This window comes from Pseudonaja textilis, chromosome 4, assembly GCF_049901715.1.
Source record: "Pseudonaja textilis isolate UNSWEBS1 chromosome 4, rPseTex1.2, whole genome shotgun sequence".
Lineage (NCBI taxonomy): Eukaryota > Metazoa > Chordata > Lepidosauria > Squamata > Elapidae > Pseudonaja > Pseudonaja textilis.
The window spans coordinates 10,077,602-10,098,767 of record NC_141993.1 but is presented as its reverse complement, the minus strand read 5'-3'; the positions used below and the strand labels follow the sequence as shown (position 1 = coordinate 10,098,767).

Genomic DNA, 21,166 nt, shown 5'->3' with positions numbered 1-21,166 from the left:
CTGGTCAGAACCCTGCTGAATCCTACCTCTGACCGCATCCCCTCGCAGGACAGAAAGACGGGGTAAAATAAAGTTGGAAAAGCTGCATGGCCTGCAGGCAGTCAAAACGGGCAGGTATAGGTTGACATTTAGATGAAATGTCTTTGGAATGAGAGGGGAGGAGGGGGCTTCTATTCAGACATTCAGGGAGCTTTCAGGCAGTATTGCCTTTTTACATTATTCCGGTAACTGAAGAGCAAATCACACAACCCATTGTGTCTCCTTTATTTATATAACCCAGGTATGCTGGGCCAGAGGTCTCTAAAGTATGTGAGCTCACCCAGCTGGCATTTATAAGCATCTCCTAGTGTGGCTATTTCAATCCCTGAATCTCAAATGAACTCTCTTGGCGATAGCTTTCTTGGGGACGTGGTGTGGGCACATGGACCAGACTGCTGTTGGCAGGGGGAACAAAACCGGAAGGAGCCACCTGAGAGAGGCTGAGTCCCTGCCCTTGGCTGAAGCTTTCCCCAGTCACACGAGAAATTCTCTTCACATGCTACCAGATCCTTGAAGCCGGGCCTCATTGGGGCTGGGATGTTGGTACGATTCCCTTCAATGGGGAATCTAGGAAGGGCCTTCAATGGCCTTTTTAGTTACGGGAGGAAGTGGCTGGTTGACTTTTCTTGTGATTCAGCCATTCAATGGCAACCTTTCCCGTATTCATCTCGTTCCCGCAGTAATTGACATTAATTCTCTTGTAGCTGAAGCAAACTCGCAGGAGCTTGCTAAAAGGTTCCTCCTCCCGTAGCACAGATAGTGCGAGGCTCTTTCCGTGGCCTGTTAGCCTCGTAGAAGCTGTTCAGGACTAGCCTCTACAAGCAACCCAAGCTGCACTCTGGCAGCAATTTCACATGCCATGGTGCGAAAAGGACCAGAGATGGTATATTCAGCAGGTTCTGAACAGTTCTGGGGAACCGGTAGCGGAAATTTTGAGTAGTTCGGAGAACCAGCAAATCCCACCTCTGACTGGAGATTTTGCAGTATCCTTCCCCTGCCACGCCCACCAAGCCACGCCCACAGAACCGGTAGTAAAAAAAAAAATTTGAATCCTACCACTGGGAAGCACTCCACAGGTTTTAGGTAAGGCGCAGAACCCCAAATCTTGGGAAGGATGACGACAAAGGTTTGGGAGAAGATTCAGAGCTGCAAAACTTAAGTCTGCAGACAGGTTGCCTCATGTCAATCTTATATAAACTTGGACGGCATCCATATTTTATTTTATTTTTTGCCTCTGGATTGCTATTTATACTCAGAGGGAACCAACCGATCATTATCAGGTGAGGTTTAGACCTGGAGATACCCCACTTATCTCAACTTAGATACAAAGCTTGCAAATATTTGAAAACATTCCTGCCGAAACCATTGAGCAAAATCTTGATTTTTTTTTTCTCCAGATGGAAAAATGCTGGTTTGTACCCAGCGTGCTCATCATCCCACCCTCCAGTTAATCCCTGTATGCAGATCAGAGGAAGCACGGTACACAGGGGTGAGCTCCGAAACATTTAGCAACCGGGTCTGCGTCTGGTTGCTCAGTGGGTATGGCCACGGTGGGCATAGCCTAGTTGGCCTCCTGCACCATGGCAGGGCAGTTTTCCCCCTCCCCGGGCTCTGGAGGCTTTCCTCCAGCCTGCGCGAGGGCCGTTTCCCCCCTCCCAGGGCCCCGGAGGCTCTCTGGAGGCCAGAAACTGGCTTCCAGACCCTCTAAGAGGCCTGTTTTTTGCTCTTCCTGAGCCTCTGTTCAGGCCCTACACTTACCTGGTATCCAAAACAAGCCACGTGGAGGCTCCTGGGAGGGGCAGGGTGAGGTGGGTGAGGCCAGCCAGTCGTTGCAACTACCGGTTTGGCAAACCAGATGTAAAATTTACAACCGGTTCACTCGAACCAGTGTGAACCGGCACCAGCCCACTCCTGCACATACACCATTAAGTCCAGCTAGCCAGAAAATGTAGTTGGGATATTTACTAAACATCAAAAAGAGCTAACTGGCAAAAGGATGCAAAAAAGTAGGCAAGAGGAAGGAGCGAAAAATAGAAGGCCAGAGGGTTGACCTGGTCTATTTATCTGTCTCTGACAAGTGGCACAGAACTTTTCATAGCCACCAGAAGCTACACCCCACGGGTCATTAGCCTGGACTGTCCCCTAAAGGGAAGGCATTGGAGACTCTCAGACGTTGTGCGCAAGGCAGCCACAGAACAGAGATGGAAGGGAGGATCCATCCTCTATTTTGCCACAAGAAAGAAACGGGTTGACAGACAGATCATTAGTTGGAAAAGCAGCTACCCGACGCCCTCTTGAGTATTGGTGACAGGCTATCCAAATCCCCCGCTTCCCCCCCCAGCCTCTGAACAATTTAGTTTACTGATTGGGGACCTAACTGAACGAAAATTTAAAAGGAAATTTTAGGTAGGGAAATGGAGCCGTTCTCAATCAAATACTTTCAGAGTCAGGAGGAAAATGGAAAGATCGACTCAAAACTGGGACCGTTCATTAGGCTTTATCTTCCCCTAGTGGGCAAAACGGGGCATTGCAGGAACCTGCTCCCGCTTCTGGTCTACTTGGCGAGTCTTTGCAATAATTTAAGACCCTTTTCTGGGTCTGCGAATGGGCAGATGAGGAGGGGAACCAGGGGTGAGGCTGCTGGGGGTTCGCAAGGGTTCAAGAGAGCCCCTAGCTAAGAGTCTGTGCAATTCGGAGAACCCCTAAATCCCACTTCTGGCTTCTATTCTATTCTAATTCTAATTCTAATTCTAATTCTAATTCTAATTCTAATTCTATTCTATTCTATTCTATTCTATTTCTATTTCTATTTCTATTTCTATTTCTATTTCTATTCCTATTCCTATTCCTATCCCTTATTCTATTCTATTCTATGGTTGGAGGAGAGCAGGATAATTACTGGATTATGTGATGATAATATTAAGGAGAGGGTCCTTAATATTATCAGATTAACAGAGTTGGAAGGGACCCCCAGATAACACGATAAGCCTTCTGGGAAAGGGAGGATGTAGGAAAAGCCACTTTTTAATTCCCTACAGGCTCCTGTGACCCTCAAGAGTTCTTGCAGGACTTGAATCAGCTCTTCTAATATTTCTTAATGTTGGCTTTGTTTTTGGACCAGATACACATTAACAGAGTCAGAAGGGACCTTGTAGGTCATCTAGTCCAACCCACCACCACCACCATACATCATTTCTGACTGGTGGCAATCCAGTCTCCTCTTGAAAGCCTCCAGGGATGAAGCTCCCACAACTTCTGAAGGCAACTTCTGTTCCTTGGATTGATTGTTCTGTCAGAAAATTTCTCATTTCCAGGGTGAGTCTTTCCTTGATCAGCTTCCATCCATTGCTCCTTGTCTGGCCTTCGGGTGCTTTGGGAAATAGCTTGAACCCCTCCTCCTCTCTGTAGCAACCCCTCAAATATTGGAAGGCTGCTAATCCTGTCTCCCCTGGTCCTTCTGTTCACTAGACTAGCCAGGCCCAGTGCCTGTAACCGTTCATCGTATATTTTAGTCTCCAGTCCCCTAATCATCCTGGTTGCTTTTCTCTGCACTCTTTCTAGAGTCTCAACATATTTTTAGTGTGGTGACCAAAACTCTAGGTGTGGCCTTACTAAGGCTTTATAGAGTGGTTTCAGTACCTCACTTGAACTCGATTGTATCCCTCTGTTAATGCAACTTAGGATTGCATTGTCTTTTTTGGCTGCTGCTGCATACTGCTAGCTCCTATTTAGCTGGTTGTCCACTAAGACTCCAAGATCCCACTCAGTTACTGCTATTAAGACTGGTTTCACCCAGTCTATATGTGTGCTTTTGTTTTTTCATTCCTAAATGTAAGACTTTCCTTTTCTCTACGTTGAATCTCATTTTGTTAGATAGGGCCCAGGACTCGGGCAGTGTCTGTTGGGAGGGTCTCTGAGAAGCCCACAGTTCAGCCACAACATATAACAGAGTAGGAGCAGTTTTTGCAGGTCTGGAAGCTTAGACAAGGTCCTCCCATACGTTGCCCAGCCTTATGTGCTGGTCCCAGTTCAGGTCAGGAAATGCAGAATCCACCCGCACCCCCAGCTGAGAGGCCTGAGAAGGTCAGCCAAGCTCCTTCCTTGGGCTGGGGGGGAAGGTCGCCTCACCCTGTTCAATGGAGATCGGAGAACTGTGTAAGCCAATGGCGACTCTCTAGGACAGGGGTCAGCAGCCTGTGGCTCTGGAGCCGCATGTGGCTCTTTCATCCCTCTGCTGCAGCTTCCTGTTGCCAGTCGGCTGCACAATTGATAGGGCTTTTGGTTAGGACAGAGGAAAAAGGACGCTGGACTAGGAGAGACTCTATGGTGGGGAAACTAGACTTCCAGTCAGCAGAGGAAAAAGGACGCCGTGCTAGGAGAAGACTCTATGGTGGGGGAACCACCATAGAGTCTGGTTGCCTCCAGAATTGAATGAGGGGCTTCCCGTTAGGAACTTTGTGGCTTGAGTGTTTAAGGTTGCCAACCCCTGCTCTAGGATGGTGAACAGTGGTGGGATTCAAAAAAATTTACTACCAGTTCTGGCTTGGTGGGCATCGCAGGGGAAGGATACAGGGAAATCCCTGTTCCCTTCCCACCCCACTAACCTGCTTTCCAACTCCGTTCTCCTGTGCAGGGCAACCAAAGAAGACCCAGCCGATCAGCTGGGACTCAATGGGAGGCAGAGAATAGATGGGGTTGGTGGGGCTAGTCAGAGGTGGGATTTGCCGGTTCTCCAAACTACTCAAAATTTCCACTACCAGTTCTCCAGAACTGGCTGAATACCCACCTCTGGTGGTGAACACTGGAAGACCATGCAGAATGATGTAATTGAGAAATATAATCTTTATTAGGCATTTTCATAGTCATCTAAAATGTATTTCTTCCTCTATTTATTTATTTATTTATTTATTTGGCATTACAGTGCATTCCAACTGCTTTGGAACGGATTGATTCAGCTTTGGAGGGTAGCAAGGAAAACGACCTGCCCTCGGTCTTTTGTCGTGAAAAACAGCAACCACAGGTGAGCTGGAAATGGAGCGAGTCCTTTTTGTGGCGGGGCCGGGGACATGAAGGAACAGCAGCCAAGACCCTCCAGGAAAGAGGCAGCCCCTCCGGCTGAGCTCAGAAAGAACCCAGGATGGAAGTCGGCATTGCAAAGCCCCAGGGGCAACTGCTAGAAAGAGGCACCCCCCCTCTGAGTCCGCTCCCCTGGAGCCTGGACACAACCAGAGGCCCTGCAGCTGTGCTGAGGCCGTGTTCCCCACCTCTGAGCTGAAATCCCCAAGGAAGGGTGCAGGGATAATCTTGGGAGGGGAGTTCCCCTTTCTTCCCTCTGGCTAGCTGCTGAGGCCACAGCCAGAAGGCTATCAGCTAGTTTGGGGGTGTCAATTTCATTGAGGGCTGCATCAGGGTTATGTTTGGGGGGGGCGTGGCCAGCTCGATGTCACTCGTGTCAGGAGGCACCTGTGGTGGCCTGAGCCCTCTGCCAGCGAAAACGGGCTCCCTTTCAGAGTATATTTATGAACTGGAATAGAGCGTGGTAACAAGGTCAGCCAATGAATAGGCATAGCAACTAAGTCAGCCAATGAGGACTGCTCTGCTCTGAACCTGTAACAGGTCTGCTTCTGTTTGAGTTTGTTCCATGTTGGAGAAATCTACAACTGGTATTGTAAAATTTACTTTATAAGTTTATAAAGAAGTGAAATGAAGCCTCAGCCACCTGTGTTTAATTTTCTGGCACCGAAATTATGTTGCAATGCTCTGAGCACTCCCGAGCTCCATTTTCAGTTGCAGTGGCTTCCTGCAACTCTCTGCCAGTGAAAACGGAGCTCGGGAGCCCTCCCGAGCTCTGTTTTCACTGACAGAGGCACTGTGGGCTGGTCCTTTGCTGTTTCCAGGCAGGCTCCGTGGGCTAGATCTAGCACCCTTCCGGGTCGGATCTGGCCCCTGGCCCTTGAGTTTGACACCTCTGAGCTAGTTGGAGCCATGGGAAGTTACAGGGAGCCTCGCGTAGTATGGCTGGCTTTACAACCTACTGGCCAGGCAAGGAATCGCTCCAGATCTCTTTTTTAAAGTGTGGGATGGGAATTTCCCAAGGAAATTGGGATAAAAGCAGGCAGAGAGGTCTCCTACATCAGATGGGGGGCTGTGGGGGGTGAGATTTGCTTTCAGGGCCATCTGGGGACTGCCCCCTGCTAGCCAGCGAATGGATGAATTCAGGCAACTGGATACAGACATTCCAACACCATGTCCCCATCTAGTGGCTCTCTAGATCTGTGCAGGTCAGAGGTGTGAGCCCAGCAACGACTGGGATATTTGGGGGTCTATTCAAAACAGCCTCCAAGGAGAGAATTACTCTCAATTGAAACAGGAAGCTGGACAGGTGACAAAAAAAACCCCGACATTACAAAATGAAACAACGTTTTAACAGACCGATCAACCCCTGCAGTTACCAATGCTCTTGCTTGTTTCTTACTTCTGGTTTAAATATATTGCAAACCCTGTTTTTATTGCCACAATCATAACAATGTGTTTCCCACCCCCTGCCCCAAATAAATTGAAATCTTGTAAGGAAAACAATCCACAAGGCTTAATACGCTTAACCGCAGAACCACCTCACATCAAGACATGTTACATCTTTTATCTGAAGCATTTCAAAAAGGAGCGATACGTAGTCGGGCAATATATATATATATTTATATATTTTTGTACTCGAAGGAAGTTAAACTATCTGTCAATTTGGCATGAAGATCAGCATCTCCCAAGGGCAGCCACCCAGAGCAATGGAGAAGACACAACGGCCGAAGGGAAGGGATTTCCAAGAGGCTTCCCCAGTGAAATCCCATCCCAGTTTTTTTTCCCCCTTCTTTCTTTGGCAAACTCAGAAGCTCCTGGCGAGACCAGGGGAAGTGGCTTCTGTCCCTTGGTCTTGCCTCCCAGCCTGAAGCGGAGGGAACTCTGCCGTTGGCTTCCTTGCTCCGGAGGGGCAAAAGACCAGGGATGGCCAGCTGCTGGCTCAGCTTCTGTGGCCAACTCCCTGTGTCCACTGCTGCCTTCGGCCAAGATCTGTCTGTGATGCATCAGGCACAGCAAGACCCCTTCTGCTTCCACTCCAGGCTAGCAGAGCCAGATGTTTCTGCTTGCCCTTCGCGTTGGCAGGAGGCCCTCTGAGCAATGGCATTATAACCGTGATGGCAAACCTACGGCATGCGTGGAACGCGGAGCCATTTGTGCGGGCACACGAGCCCCAGCCAAACTTACCTGCACTGCGCACGTGTGCACCTCCCAGCTGATTTTCAGCCTGTTTGAGGCCATTTTCATCCTCCCAGTGGCTCAAGGGAAGCTTCTGCAGCCTTGGGAGGCCGAAAAACTGGCCTTCTGGAAATGCCGAAATGGGCCCTTTTTTCAACCTCCAAAGGCTGCAGAGGCTTCCCTCAAGCCCCCGGGAGGGCAAAAAACGGCCTTCCCCGGGCTCCAGAGGCCCTCTGGAGGCTGAAAACAGGCACTTCCCGGTATTTCCAGAAGGCCCGGTTTTCGGCCTCCTGAGGCTGCAGAAGCTTTCCTTGATCCTCCAAGAGGGCGGAAACGGCCTCAAATGGACCGATAATCAGCTGGGAGGCACGCGCAGTGCAGGTAAGGGGGTGGCGGAGTGTTGTGCATGTATGCACAGGGGGGACGGGGCGCATTGCATTATGGGTGCCAGCACCTGCGCATTTTCGGCACACCATAACAAAAAGGTTCACCATCACTGCATTATGACATCCTTCTCTCACTCCACCCTCAACCAAGCAGCAATCACACGTTGTTGAATGACACCGAGAATTCTTGGGGGAGTTTAGCCATCGTTCCACAGAGCCTCCCCGTGCAAGAACAGCTAACTCTCTTGGGTGGGAATGTGGACGCCCCACCAGAGGACAAGCGGGATCTTCCAAAACTTGGATCACCGGGAGTGGAAGATTTCGGAAACCCTCCATGCACCGTGCATTGCCCACTTCCCTCGCGCACAGCTGCGAGGAGCGACGGAAGCATCTCGACAACAAGCAGGTGTGACGACCTGGGTCTCACACACGCAAACCGTGGAGAAGCGATGGAGCTGGGAAGCGGGGGGGGGCAACATATCTGCATCCACTCCTGCCCAGCCTCCCCTCCCAACGACAATAGAAAGTGGATTTTTCAGGGTGCCAGGTGGAATGGATTCCTCCGGATTGATGCAGGAAAAGGGATCCGTGTTGAAATGGCTTTCCCAAGTATCTCCCTGTGATATTCTGGTAACCACAAGCTTAGAAGCCAACCGAAACACTCCCCATTTTCTTTCAGCTTCTGCTGAAGCCTGGCGGTTGAAAAATAAACCTAACGGCACCTCTCGTTCAGAGTCACATGGAAATGAGGCCATTTACATATGCAATCTTGGTTATCTCTTAAATGTATCAAGTCCTTGTCCAAATGAGTAGAGAAACAGATGATGATGAAGATGATGGTTTGCTACATGCAGCTTCTGGGAAGCTGGTCCCCCTAATTATTCCCCCCCCCTCGATGGGCAGAGGGCGGCACCCTGGAATTGCCACGGATCCTCCAGGCCGGGTGTCCCCAAACTTGGCCACTTTAAGACGTGTGGACTTCAACTCTCAGAATTCTCCAGCCAGCCACGGCTGCTTTCTCTCTCTCTTAATCTCCTAAAGTGGGGAGAGATTGCAGAGGAAGGGATTAGAAGAGAGTAAACTATGCCGGCTGGAGAATTCTGGGAGTTGAAGTCCACACGTCTTCAAGTGGCCAAGTTTGGGGACTCCCGCTCCAGGCCAACCTCCGCAGAGCCCCAGAGGGACCTTCTGGTTCTGATCAAAAGCGAATGACGTCAGGACTCCAGATCGATCGATCTCTCTAGCCACACGCATCCACACGGTAACGCACATGTGCGTTGCGTAACCAGAGGGAGGTACGGGCGCCCTCAGTAAAGCGGTTTGCTCTTTTTGCCGATCTTGGATTTTGCGTTCACCTTCCGGGCGATGTTGTTGGCTCCCTCCGCCTTCTTCTGGGGCCTCCCCGTGTCCCAAGTGCAGCCTTCCGCGGGTTCATGCAGCCACTTGATGGGGTGAGGGCCACCTCCAAGTCTCTCATCCTTGGCTTTCTTCAGGAAGAGCCGCCCTTTCTGAAGCGAATGAGGTTTGGGGTCAGGGGGACTACCAGGACTGTTTGGGTACCCCCAGCTGTAAACGGGAAGGAGAAACAGAGGGAGAGAGAGAGAGAAACAGAAGGAGGGAGGGAAAGAGAAAGAGGGAGGGAGGGGGAAGGAGAAAGCGAGAAAGAGAAGGAGAGGGGGAGACGGAGAAAAGGGGAGAGGAAGAGAGAAATGGAGGGAGGGAGAAGGAGGGGGAGAGGGAGGGAGAGAGAAAAAGTGGGAGAGAGAAAAGGGGATAGGGAGAGAGAAACAGAGGGAGGGAGGGAGAAAGAAAAAGAGGAGGGAAGAGAGAGAGAGAGAGAGAGAGAAGGGGGGAAGATAGAAAAGGGGAGAGGGAAAGGGAGAGAGAGAGAGAGAATGAATGAATGAATGAATGAATGAATGAATAAATGAATGAATGAATGAATATGAGTGTCAGGTCTGGTAAAGGGAACCCAGAAACGGAAAACGTAGTTTTAGCAGCCCAAGCTCAGACACCCACCCACCCCCCACCCCCGTATGAAGGGGAGGGAAGGTCATACATACAGGCACCTGGCTTTCTTGAAAGATGACAGATCTGTAAACTAAAACAAGGAAGAATTTGTTAAGACTGACCCGAACCGATATTAAATCAATCGTTATTGATCGATTATTGCGATCCTGTGTTCTTGCACGTCGGTGCAAATTCTTCTGAAATCAATCGATGACACCGCATAGTAAACATTAATCAGCTGAAAAGACCCCGATCGAAATTTGCCTAAATGGAGCAAACGTCACTTCCTGGAGGAAGGCCTCCACAATCTCCTTCTGGAATGTTCTCCAGCCGGGCCTGGTTGCAGGCTGGTGCGTTTCAGAGGTCTTACTGTGGCTGAAGGAGGTTTTTCAATAAAATCTTGAAGGAAACTAGGATAAGGATGATCACTTCCTCCAGGCACGCACACACACACACACACACACACACACACACACACACACACTAACTGCACAGATTTCCCCTGTATCCAAAGTGCCACCAGCGGAAAACCTTTTCCTCCAGAAATAAGGCGGGCATTCATTTCCATTTCTTTAAAAGTGGGTCCAGCCACACCCTGAAGGATAAACTTCTCTCTGGCCACCAGTTATGCCACTGATCTGACCCAGCCTCCCAAACACGACAAACCTTCAAAGGTGAACTCAAAAGATTCCTTTATTAGGAATGCCGGCAGCTCTAGCAAAAAGTTTCTCTCATCCGGAAGATGAATAGTGGTCTGCCACACCTATTCATCACCTCCTGCCTTTTATCCCCAGAGCTAAGGCGAGGCCCCATTAGCAGTGGTGGCTCTTCCGTCCCAAGGACCGGCCCATAGATTTCCATTGCTCTCCTCTCCTCTGCCTTCTGTGCATTCACGCGTCAGGCACTGGACCCAGCGGTTCCTCCTCTTCCTCATCAGCTACCTCCAGACCTGGGGGCTCTTGACTCTCCATCGGAGGGCTGACCGACGGCCCAGGCTCCACCTCTCTCTTCAAACTTGGCACGTTTAAGACTTGTGGACTTCAACTCCCAGAATTCCTGAGCTAACATGACTGGAAGAATTCTGGGAGTTGAAGTACGCCAGGCTTAAAGCTGTCAAGTTTGAAAATGTCCCCCTGCTTTGGAGCGTCGGCTCACCAGATGTTGGTCGAGGTCTCCAGAGCTGCCCAGCAGATGCTGATGCTGGTACTTCTCCAGCTGCTTCTCCGCCTGGTCAACCCGCTGCAGCAGGTTCTCGATGAAACGCTCCAGTCGGGCTTTCCCACGGACCTCCTTCTCAGCTGCTTCCTCCAGGAAGTGATTAAAGGTCACGACCTCCCTGCAAGGGCAACAAGGCAGCTATGCTGGGACCGGGGCGGGGCAGATTGGTGGCACCCACTGAGCGGCAAAAGCAGCAGTGCCCTCCTGGTCCACCCACAGCCCACCGTGGGTGCCAAGGGACCCAGGATCGGCAGCGAGACAGGCTGGGGCACTCGTGATGTTGTTGGCAACAAACCGGCTTGGCTCCTCATTGAGGTCCTTCTCCCCAGAGAGAGGAGAGCAGCTATGAAAGCTCCTTGTCCTCGGAATCTGCACTCGGCTCCTAAACTTCTCTCCTGTGACGGGATTCAAAATTTTATATTACTGTTTCTGTGGGCGTGGCTTGGCGGGCGTGGCTTGGTGGGCATTGCAGGGGAAGATTACTACAAAATTCCCTTTCCCTCCCCACTCTTGGAGGAAGGATACCGCAAAATTTCCATTTCCACCCCATTCCAGGGAAAGGTTACTGTCAAATCCCCATTCCCTCCCCACCCCACTGACCTGCTTTCCAGCTCTGCTCTCATGTGCAGGGCAACCAAAGAAGACCCAGCCAATCAGCTGGGACTCAATGGGAGGCAGAGAATAGATGGGGACAGAGCCAGTCAGAGGTGGTATTTGCCAGTTCTCTGAACTACTCAAAATTTCTGGTACTGGTTCTCCAGAACCGGTCAGAACCGGCTGAATACCCACATCTGTCCCAGAGATGCTTTTTCAAGAGGCAACTAGACTTCCTGTTTTTTCCTTTGAAGATGTTTCACTTCTCATCCAAGCAGCTTCTTCAGCTTTGACTGGATGGGATCCTTCCATTCCCCTCCATGCAGTCAGAGCTGAAGAAGCTGCTTGGATGAAAAGTGAAACATCTTCAAAGGAAAAAAAAAAAACAGGAAGTCCAGTTACCTCTTGAAAAAGCACCTTTGGGGCCCTCCACCCCTGATGACTCCAGGCGTGGGGTCTGATGCAAACTTGGAGCTACAGATGTGTGGCAGGGGAAGGTTATTGCAAAATCCCTGTTCCCTCCTCACCCCACTAACCTGCTTTCCAGCTCTGTTCTCCTGTGCAGGGCAACCAAAGGAAACCCAGCCAATCAGCTGGGTCTTGGGAGGCAGAGAATAGATGGGGGTGAGTGTGGGAGTATATTCATGAACTGGAATAGAGCTTAATAACAAAGTCAGCCAATAAGAGCTGAATTGAGGGCTGAAACTTAAAGAGAGAATCTGGCCGTGGTTTATCTCTGTTCTGTCCTCAGCTCTAAAGTGAAGGAGAAACTAACTAACTTGCTTGCTCGCTTGCTAAAACTAGAGCTCTGCTCTGAACCTGTAACATGTCTGCTTCTGTTTGAGTCTGCTCCATGTTGGAGAAATCTACAACTGGTGCTGTAAAGTTTACTTCATATGTTTATAAAGAAGTTAAACGAAGCCTCGGTCATCTGTGTTTACTTTTTTGGTGCTGAATTTACGTTGCAATACTCTGAACAATGAGGCCAGTCGGAGGTGGGATTTGCCGGTTCTCCGAACTACTCAAAATTTTCACTACCAGTTCTCCGGGAACCAGTCAGAACCAGCTGAATGCCCAGAACCTCTGGGTCTCTCCCTGGGAGACTGCAGCAGACTTTCAAGAGGAGCCATCAAGCGAAGGGGTGCTCCAGGGCCTTTGGGGTTTCCTCCCATGCTGTTTTGGGGGGCTAGGCCAGCCGAGCAGAGGAGGGGAATGCAGAGGTGGGGGGCCCAGAGAAGCCCTCCAGCATAGGCAGAAGAAGCCACACTTCCAAGGCCCACCCAAATAGCTAGGCCAGTGGTGGCTAACCTTTTTGGGCTCCTGTGCCAAAAAATTGCATGCACTCCATTCGCGTGCCAGAATGCAATGCGTGCGCCCCTCCCCACATCCCTGTGCATGTGTGTGCAATCCCCTCCCCCGCCGCCCCTTATCTGCATTGTGCCTCATAGCTGATTTTTCAGCTGATTTGAAGCCTTTTTCGGCTTCCCAGAAGCTTTTCAGGCCAAATTATAGGCCCGTTTCGTCACTTCTGGTATTACAGGAAGTGACAAAACAGGCCTATTATTTGGCCTGAAAAGCCTTGCAGAGGCTTTTTCCAAGCCTCTGAGAGGCCAAAAAAAGGCTTCAAACCAACCGGGGAAAAAAAAAAAAAGAGCTGTGAGGTGTGCGCATGCGCCATGAGGTAAGTTTGCCTGCGGCTCGCGTGCCAGCACAAATGGCTCTGCGTGCCACTTGTGGCAGGTGTGCCAGATGTTCGCCATCACGGAGCTAGGCTCTTGTGGCCAGCTTGGGACCACCGGCAGATCCCTGGGGGGGTGTGAAGAGTGGGGAGGCCCCAGGCCAGGGCATTTTTTAAAACTTAATGTACATCTGGGCTGAGGAATTGTGTGGGAAACAGAAGCCAGCTGTTCTGCAGAAAAAAACCCCGAAGCCTCTAATGATATTCATTCCTCAGCTTGGAATATTCTCTCACTGGAGGGGAGATCTCTGCCCCTCCCAGCTTCTGCAAGATCCTAAAACTTGGCCAAGCTTTGCCTTTGCTTTCTCCTCCTCTTCTGATTGGGGAGGGGGGTGGTGGTGGCATGCAAAGCAGGCAGAGTGTTTGATTGGCTGCAGGCGCCACATCTCAGGGTGTCAGATCTGTGTATTTGCCATTCTTCAATGCAAGAAGAAAGTGGGTGAGTTAGTACAAGTAATCCTTTTGGATGGAACCTCAATATTTTATGTCTTGTGCTGAATCTGTATAACTTGCACATGATATACAACTGGAGGACTGGAGCCCAGATGCCTGGAAACATGCCACCTCCTGGAGAGATAGCAGAAAAAGGAGAAAGGGACATACAAATTCCAGCTCCGAAAGAAACTTTCTGGGAAACGTTTCTAAGCTAAGTTCCCAGAAAAAAAAGGGGGAATTAACATGTTGCTTCTTTGTATTGACTAAATCCACATCAGAATAAGGGGAAGGGTTCTAACTCCCTTTATCTATACTGTATGCCTGGAGGCATATTAGAGCCTGCTTTGACTAGTACCTGCGTAACTTCCTTTTCACAATAAAGAATTCCTCTTGAAGTAACCAGCCTTTCAGAAGTTCATTCTTATCGTTTGAAGGGAGAGAGTCTGGGCCTTACACAGGGACGGAGCCTTTGCGGACAACCTATTAAATACGAGCCAACGGTGTGCGGCGGCAGCCAAAACAGCCAACGCAACCCTAAGTTGCATTAACAGAGGGATACAATCAAGATCAAGGGAGGTACTAATACCACTCTACAAAACCTTAGTAAGGCCACACCTAGAGTACTGCATCCAGTTGCCTTCAGAAGAGGTGGGAGCTCCCACAGCTCACTGGAAGAAGAGATTGGACTGCCCTTTGTCAGAAATGGTGTAGGGTCTTCTATTTGGGGGTTGGACTAGATGGCCTACAAGGTCCCTCCACACTGTATTAATCTGAAGGTCCCAGCTGATGGGTCAGGTTTGGCCCGTAGCTTGTCCTCAGAATCCTCAGCCAAGGGTCGGGGGAAAACTTCTCTTGAGAGGGCAATTGCACACATCCTTGTTTTCATTTGCTTAGTTACCTACTTTGCGTCAAGTTGCAACCTTTGGGGCCTCTCCTTGGCAACAGATCCCTTGGGGGGGATCCACCTCTTCTCACCAAGGCTCCCATGCAGCTAGGTGGCCATGCAGGCAGGGCCCTGAGTGAAATGCAGCCATGTTTGATCTGGTTTAAGACTCACAAAAAGTAGAAATTGGAATGGGAAGGAAGCCAGGATGAAGGGCTTTTGAAGGACTTTCTCTGGCTCAGCCATGAGGAGTGGGGGTCTCCCACTTCTCCCATTGCAGTCCTTGCCTGGACGGCTGGGTCTTTGGAGAGGAGCTCATACATACAGATTAACAGGGTTGGAAGGGACCTTGTAGGTCATCTAGTCCAACCTTCCCTACCCAAGTAGGAGACCCTACACCATCTCTGAAAGAGGGTAGTCCAGTCTCTTGGAAGCCTCCAGTGATGAAGCTCCCACAACTTCTGAAGGCAATTTCTGTTCCATGGGTTGATTGTTCTCACTGTCAGAAAGTTTCTCCTTATTTCCAGGTTGAATCTCTCCTTGTTCAGTTTCCATCCATTATTCCTTCTCTGGCCTTCAGGTGCTTTGGAGAATAGCTTGACCCCCTTCCTCCTCTCTGTGACAGCCCCTCAAATATTGGAAGACTGCTCTCCTGTCTCCCCTGGTCCTTCTCTTCCCTAGACTAGCCATGACCAGTTCCTGCAACCGTTCTTCATTATGTTTTAGTCTTCAGTCCCTGTAATCATCCTGGTTGCTCTTCTCTGCACTTTTTCTAGAGTCTCAACATTTTTATAATGTGGTGACTAAAACTGGATGCAGTGCTCTAGTGTGGTCTTAATAAGACTTTATAGAGTGGGATGGGTGCACGGAGAAATTACTGCATAGTACCCTGTTTCTCCAACAATACGGCCTCCCCCAATAGGAAGTCCCAGCATGTTTTATAGGCATGAAATGAAATTAAGCCCCTCCCCCCCCAAATTAAAGCCTATATTAAAACATGCGAAATGGGGGGGAATGGTGGGGGGGCTTGCCATTAGGAAGTACTTTGGTTGCACACCCAGATATGGTGCTGCCTCCGTTGACCCCAATATGACGTGCCCCACCAACACCGAGGTCAATATCCAAGCTGTCGCCGCCCACCCGCCCAAAGATGCAAGGGGGGGGGAATTAAGACACCCCCGAAAAGACGGCCTAGCCATTTTTGGGGAGCTCAAAAAAAATAAATAAGACCCGGCCTTATTATATGAGAAACATGGTATTAATATTGGTAATTTACTTTCGGGTAAAAACTGGGCTGCCTTTTTCGACCAGCTAGCACATGGCTGTGGAGATCTTCCCCCACCTGGTCCCCTCCCCCAGTAGCCCTCTCCAGCAGCAGGGTCAAGGCATGAGGTGGGGAAGGAAAGCTACTGCCCTCTCGGACATGAGCTCCTCTTCCTGCTCCTCTTCTGACTTACTCCTCCTTGCGGTGCAGCTCCTCCTCTGACTCGGTGAGCCGCTGCTGCAGCACAGCAATCATCTCCACCGCCACGTCCACCTGCCGGTTGAGCGCCCGCTCACGGCGCTGCACCTGTTGCTTCCTCTGTGAGAGCTGCACGAAGGCTGCCCGGACCTCCAGGAGCTCGGCCGTCTTCCGAGAGAGCTCCCGGGAGAGGTTCTCAATCCGCCTCTCGATGGTCTTGTCCACGGCTTCCACCATGTGGTTGAATTTCTCCCGGACGTGGGCCTCGAAGGACGCGCCGGAGTCCACGGCCTTCCAGGTGGGGTCCCAGGCCGTCTCGGCCGAGGCGGGGCCCGTTCCCAGGCCGGCCGGCCATTCCGCCTCTCCCACCAGGGGCCTCCTGGGCGGAGGCTCTTCCGGCTCGCAGAAGTCCAGGTAGGAGAGCCGTGGCTTCAGGACGCCATGGCTGCCCACATCCCGGAAGGTTCCCTGAGTCTCGGGGTGGTGGGAGGAGGTGGCCCGGACACCCTTGAGGGGAGAGAAGAAGCCACCTTGGGGCCGGAGGCTTCGGTCTTCGAAGGCGTGGCTGTACTCCAGGTGGGCCCTCAGGGAGGACAAGCTTCTAAACCGGGCATGGTCCCCACACCGTGGGCAGCGGAAGGGCATGTGGACCCCGGCATGGTCCAGTGATTCCTGCCACGTGGATTTGCTGTCCTCAAAGGCCTTCTGTTGCATTCCTTTCCCAGTCCTGGCGGTCAGGGAGGAAGCAGGGAGAGGTTAGCGAGGCTCTTCTCGGCCAGGAAACATTCCGGACTACAGATCCCATCCCCGGGGCAAGGGCAGAGTTCTGCTGGCTGCTGAGAGAGCCCATGCAAGAGAGGCCAGCACGTTCAGAGAGCCCCAGATTGGAGGAAGGAGCAGCCTCTCAGTCGCCCCAACATCCCTGAATTTTGCCCCCACTTAGCAAACTCTTGAGCGGGGGGGGGGGGCTCCCCAAACTTGGCAACTTATAACGCTTGTGGACTTGTCATGCCCCTGTCGGGGTCTGAATCCGAGGAGGAAGCCAGACAGCTGACAGGGAGTGTGAGTGTGGCTCTGTTGGCTATGGAGGAGGCTGGGGAAAGGCAAAGTCCAGCTGGGCAGAGCAGGGGAGAGGTAGAACAAGAGAGAGGAAGTTCAGAGGAAGAGCCAGGCCCACCCCGTCTTCCTCCTTGGGCATGCAGGGAGGTACGGAGAAGGGAGCAACATGGGTCACATGGCTTACAGGGGAGGAAAGGGCCATGATTCCCTTCATTAGCTACACCTGGGAAGAGAGTTGATAAGAAAGGCAAGCCGTGTGCGGCAGGCCGCTGGGAGCAAAAGTGACTTTAATCCTGTGTTGATGTGGCTTATCCGTGTTCCTGGTGTCTTCCCAACTGTGTGAGTTTTGCTGTGCCTTCATATCTGGAATTCTTGCTCCTGCCCTGTCGAACTAATTAATTCAGTTTGGTTTGTTTGGACTTTAAGTTACAGTTTGTGTGTACCTTGTTTTGGACTTGATTCTCTGCAGTCAAAGGCTGTTCCCTAGGAGAGTTTTTCTCCCGCCGAAGGTAACCTGGACATTGGGGGGCAAAGTTGGGAGATAATAAAGGGACTCTTCTTGCTTATCTGACTGTGTTGCCTTTGTGTCACGCCCCTTTGGGTCATCACAGGAATGCTGGGAGTTGAAGTCCACACGTCTTAAAAGTTGCCAAGTTTGGAGACCCCTGCTCTTGAGGGAAGCCAATTCACAGGAACTCACCTGGATCCAGGTAGGTCAGCTTCTCCATCCGGTGCCTTCCTTCTCTCCGACAGGGGAGCTTTTCTGAGACCTGGGTGCAAGGACCCAGTTGGGAAGGGGGAGGGACAGAGGGAGGGGCTGCTCTGCATTCAGCCTCAGGGGCCACTCCTGTTGGGCGTTGTGAGGGGGCCTTGTGAGGGTCCCAGCACTAGGTTGGGGTGTGTATATTATGTGGGGGTGGGGGGAAACACACCTTCTTTGAGAGGAAGGGGTTTCCAAAGGGGGCCAACGCTTCACGGGGGAGGGGCTCAGCCAAAGCCCCTCTGGGGCAGGGGCAACAGCCCCCTCGGCCCCGAGGCGCCCGGAGACCCGGCTCCCTTGTTTGAGGAGGGGGCGGTTTACGTTTAGCCTTAAGGCGAAGAAGCCTCTTTAGGCCTCGGGTCCTCGAAAGGGATCGGAACCGGGGAGGGGGCGGCGGGGCGGGGTTGCTGAAAATATCTGGCCAAAGCAGCCTCGGGACGGGGGTGGGTGGGTGGCGGCATCCCCCGCACTCCCCAGAACCCAAGAGGGCTGTCGATGCGGAACAAGGCGGGCCTTTTGCGGGTGGGGTGGGGTGGGGTCTCTCTCTCTCTCTCTCCCCCCACTCCTCAATCCGCAGTCCTGCGAGGCCGCTTCCCCGCAGGGCCACGTAGAGCCCGCCAATCGAGGGGTGCGCCGCTGCCCTCGAGGTATCCCAGCCTCCTCCCCGGGAGGGCTTCCCGGGCGCTGGCTTTCCGCCCCAGCTCCTCGAATGACGTCAGGCTCGGGCCGGCGGGACCCCGCGGTGGGAAAAGCGGCGAGCCCACCCCGGTCCGCCTCTTCCAAAGGTCGCCCGTTCAATGCCGGGCACCGCCTTCGCCTTCTTCCCCCCTCCACCCCCGACCTCCAGCCAGGCCGATCGCTGCGTCTCCCCCTGCAATTCACTCACCTCCGGAGCGGCGGCGGCGGCGGCGGCGGCGGCTGCTGCAGTCCCGCCGCGGCTGCTGCCCCTGCCCGCCTCCCTCCGGGCGCCCCCGCGGTCCTCCAGCCGCGCCTCCTGCGCGCCGTTCATCCGAGGCTGCGGGGGAAAAAAGGAAAAAAAAAACCACCCCAGTTTTCGGCAGAGTCGTAAATCACGACGGAGCGACGCGCTCCCAAGTCGTCGGCTGCCCCCCCCCCCCTCCGCCCTGCTGCGGAGCAAGGGCTGAGCCGTTTCCAAGGCTCCGGAGCCGCAATTAGCCTTTTGCTCCCCAGGATTAGATGAGATTAGATGAACAGACTTGGAAGGGACCTTGTAGGTCATCTAGTCCAACCCCCTGCTCATGCAGGAGACCCTGCACCATTTCTGACAGGTGGCAGTCCAGTCTCTTCTTGAAAGCCTCCAGGGATGAAGCTCCCACAACTTCCGAAGGCAGCTTCTGTTCCATGGGTTGATTGTTCTCACGATCAGAAAATTCCTCCTTTATTTCTAGGTTGAATCTCTCCTGGTCCAGTTTCCACCCATTTTTCCTTGTCTGGCGCAAATGCTCAGTGTACATAGAAGAAAAGATACATTCGTCAAGAATCATCAGGTACAACACTTAATGATAGTCATAGGGTACAATAAGCTATCAAATCATACTAGGAAACAGTCAATATAAATCCTAAGGATACAAGTGACAAAGTTACAGCCATACAGTCACAAGTGGGAGGGGATGGGTGATAAGGAGTGATGAGAAGATTAATAGTAATAGTAGTGCAGACTTTGTCAATAGTTGAACAGTGTTGAGGGAATTATTTGTTTAGCAGAGTGGTGGCTTTCGGGAAAAAACTGTCCTTGTGTCCAGTTGTTCTGGTGTGCAGGGCTCTATAGCGTCGTTTTGAGAATAGGAGTTGAAACAGTTTATGTCCGGGATGTGAGGGGTCTGTAAATGGACCTATTCAGCTCAAAGGGTACAAAAATAGTCTTAAGTACTCTTGATTCAAACAACTCCTTAAGTCTACTCAAGGCGTGATATTGGACTGAAAAGACTATTATAAAAGACTTCATTATACTACTTGCAAGCCATCTAAACTGCCATATTAATAATGTGTCTGGGCACAGTAATTCTATGGCCTTACTGAAGAGTAAGAGTCTTATAAATAATCAGTCCCTAAGAGGCTGGCCGAAAACGTTAATATTCAAAGCAAGGAAGGAAAAAACACTCACCTTCCCTGACCCAAAGAACCAACCCGAAGAACCAACCCTTTCCACCAGTAAAGCAGCAGCTCAGGCTCAACCTGGTTCTTCAGAGTCGGTCCAGCGGGAACTGCTTGGGAGAGCTGGCTCTCTCCTGAAGTGCCTGGTCCACACACACACAGACAGACAGACAGACAGACAGAGAGAGAATGCAGAGGAGAGAGAGAGAGAGAGAGAGAGAGAGAGAGAGAGAAGGTCCCAGATAGGGCAGTAGCCACAGTAGAGGTATCTTTAGGGCAGCTCAAAAAACCACAATATGGAAACACAGGACAGAAAAGACTGTGATCAGGCTGGGGGCAAAACCAATTAAAGCTGAAGAACGATTGCAGGAACTGGGCCTGGCTAGTCTAGGGAAGAGAAGGACCAGGGGAGACAGGAGAGCAGGCTTCCAATATTTGAGGGGCTGCCACAGAGAGGAGGAAGGGTCAAGCTGTTTTCTAAAGCGTCAGTAGGCCAGACAAGGAAGAATGGATGGAAACTGAACAGGGAAGAGATTCAGTAAGGAGAAACTTTCTGACAGTGAGAACAATTAACCCATGGAACAGAAGTTGCCTTCGGAAGTTGTGGGAGCTTCATCACTAGAAGCTTCCAGGAAGAGACTGGACTGCCATCTGTCAGAAATGGCATACTTGGGCGCAGAGGGGGTTGGACTAGATGACCCACAAGGTCCCTTGTCTATGGAGATTCTCCATCCTCCAGGTCCTGGTTGTCCCAAAGGTGCTTTATTTTTTTCCAAGAGGCAACTGGACGGAAGACATTTCGCTTCTCAGCCCAGAAGCTTCTTCAGCGATGAAGTCCCTTCCAACTCTGTTAATCTGAATGAACGGGCTTATTTGGCAGGCTTCGAGGCTCCCCTTCCTCACCTGGTTCTGAGCAGGAGCCTCCTCTTAAGACACCCCAAGAAGCTGGGTGTTCATGTGTGGGGCGGCTTTTACGTCCTTCTCCCCCCCGCCTGGGGGGGGGGGAGGAGGAGGAGGAGGGAGTATCTATGACCCGCCCAAATCAGCCACCAGGCCTGAGAAATCCCAGCACTTGCTTCAGCCTCCTCTGGGCACCAGTTGATTTCTTTTTTTCAATTTATGTTTTATTTTTATTCATAAACATTTTGAATACAGTGTGTCGTCAGGTCAGTTCATTTACAAAGTAGCCAAAAGAAAATAAATAGAGAAATAAACA

The 21,166-nt window shown here is 51.4% G+C and overlaps 1 protein-coding gene across 3 annotated transcripts; it reads right to left on the bottom strand.

Moving 5' to 3' along the window:
- Positions 1 to 4,866: 4,866 nt before the first annotated feature.
- On the bottom strand, positions 4,867 to 18,881 carry ZNF365 (zinc finger protein 365). 3 transcript variants are annotated; one of them, XM_026723927.2, is made up of 5 exons: positions 18,722 to 18,881; positions 16,012 to 16,743; positions 10,842 to 11,022; positions 9,740 to 9,777; positions 4,867 to 9,242 (listed from the first exon to the last, which is right to left on the bottom strand). In XM_026723927.2, the coding sequence occupies exons 2-5, from the start codon at positions 16,728 to 16,730 to the stop codon at positions 8,984 to 8,986; spliced, it is 1,197 nt and encodes a 398-aa protein (XP_026579712.1). In that variant the 5' UTR covers positions 16,731 to 16,743; positions 18,722 to 18,881; the 3' UTR covers positions 4,867 to 8,983. The 3 variants fall into 3 exon arrangements, with proteins under 3 accessions (XP_026579712.1, XP_087788328.1, XP_087788329.1); XM_087932202.1 differs by lacking the exon at positions 18,722 to 18,881 and adding an exon at positions 17,776 to 17,923; XM_087932203.1 differs by lacking the exon at positions 18,722 to 18,881 and adding an exon at positions 17,776 to 17,928 and having other exon boundaries at positions 9,014 to 9,184.
- Between the last annotated feature and the right edge of the window lie 2,285 nt (positions 18,882 to 21,166).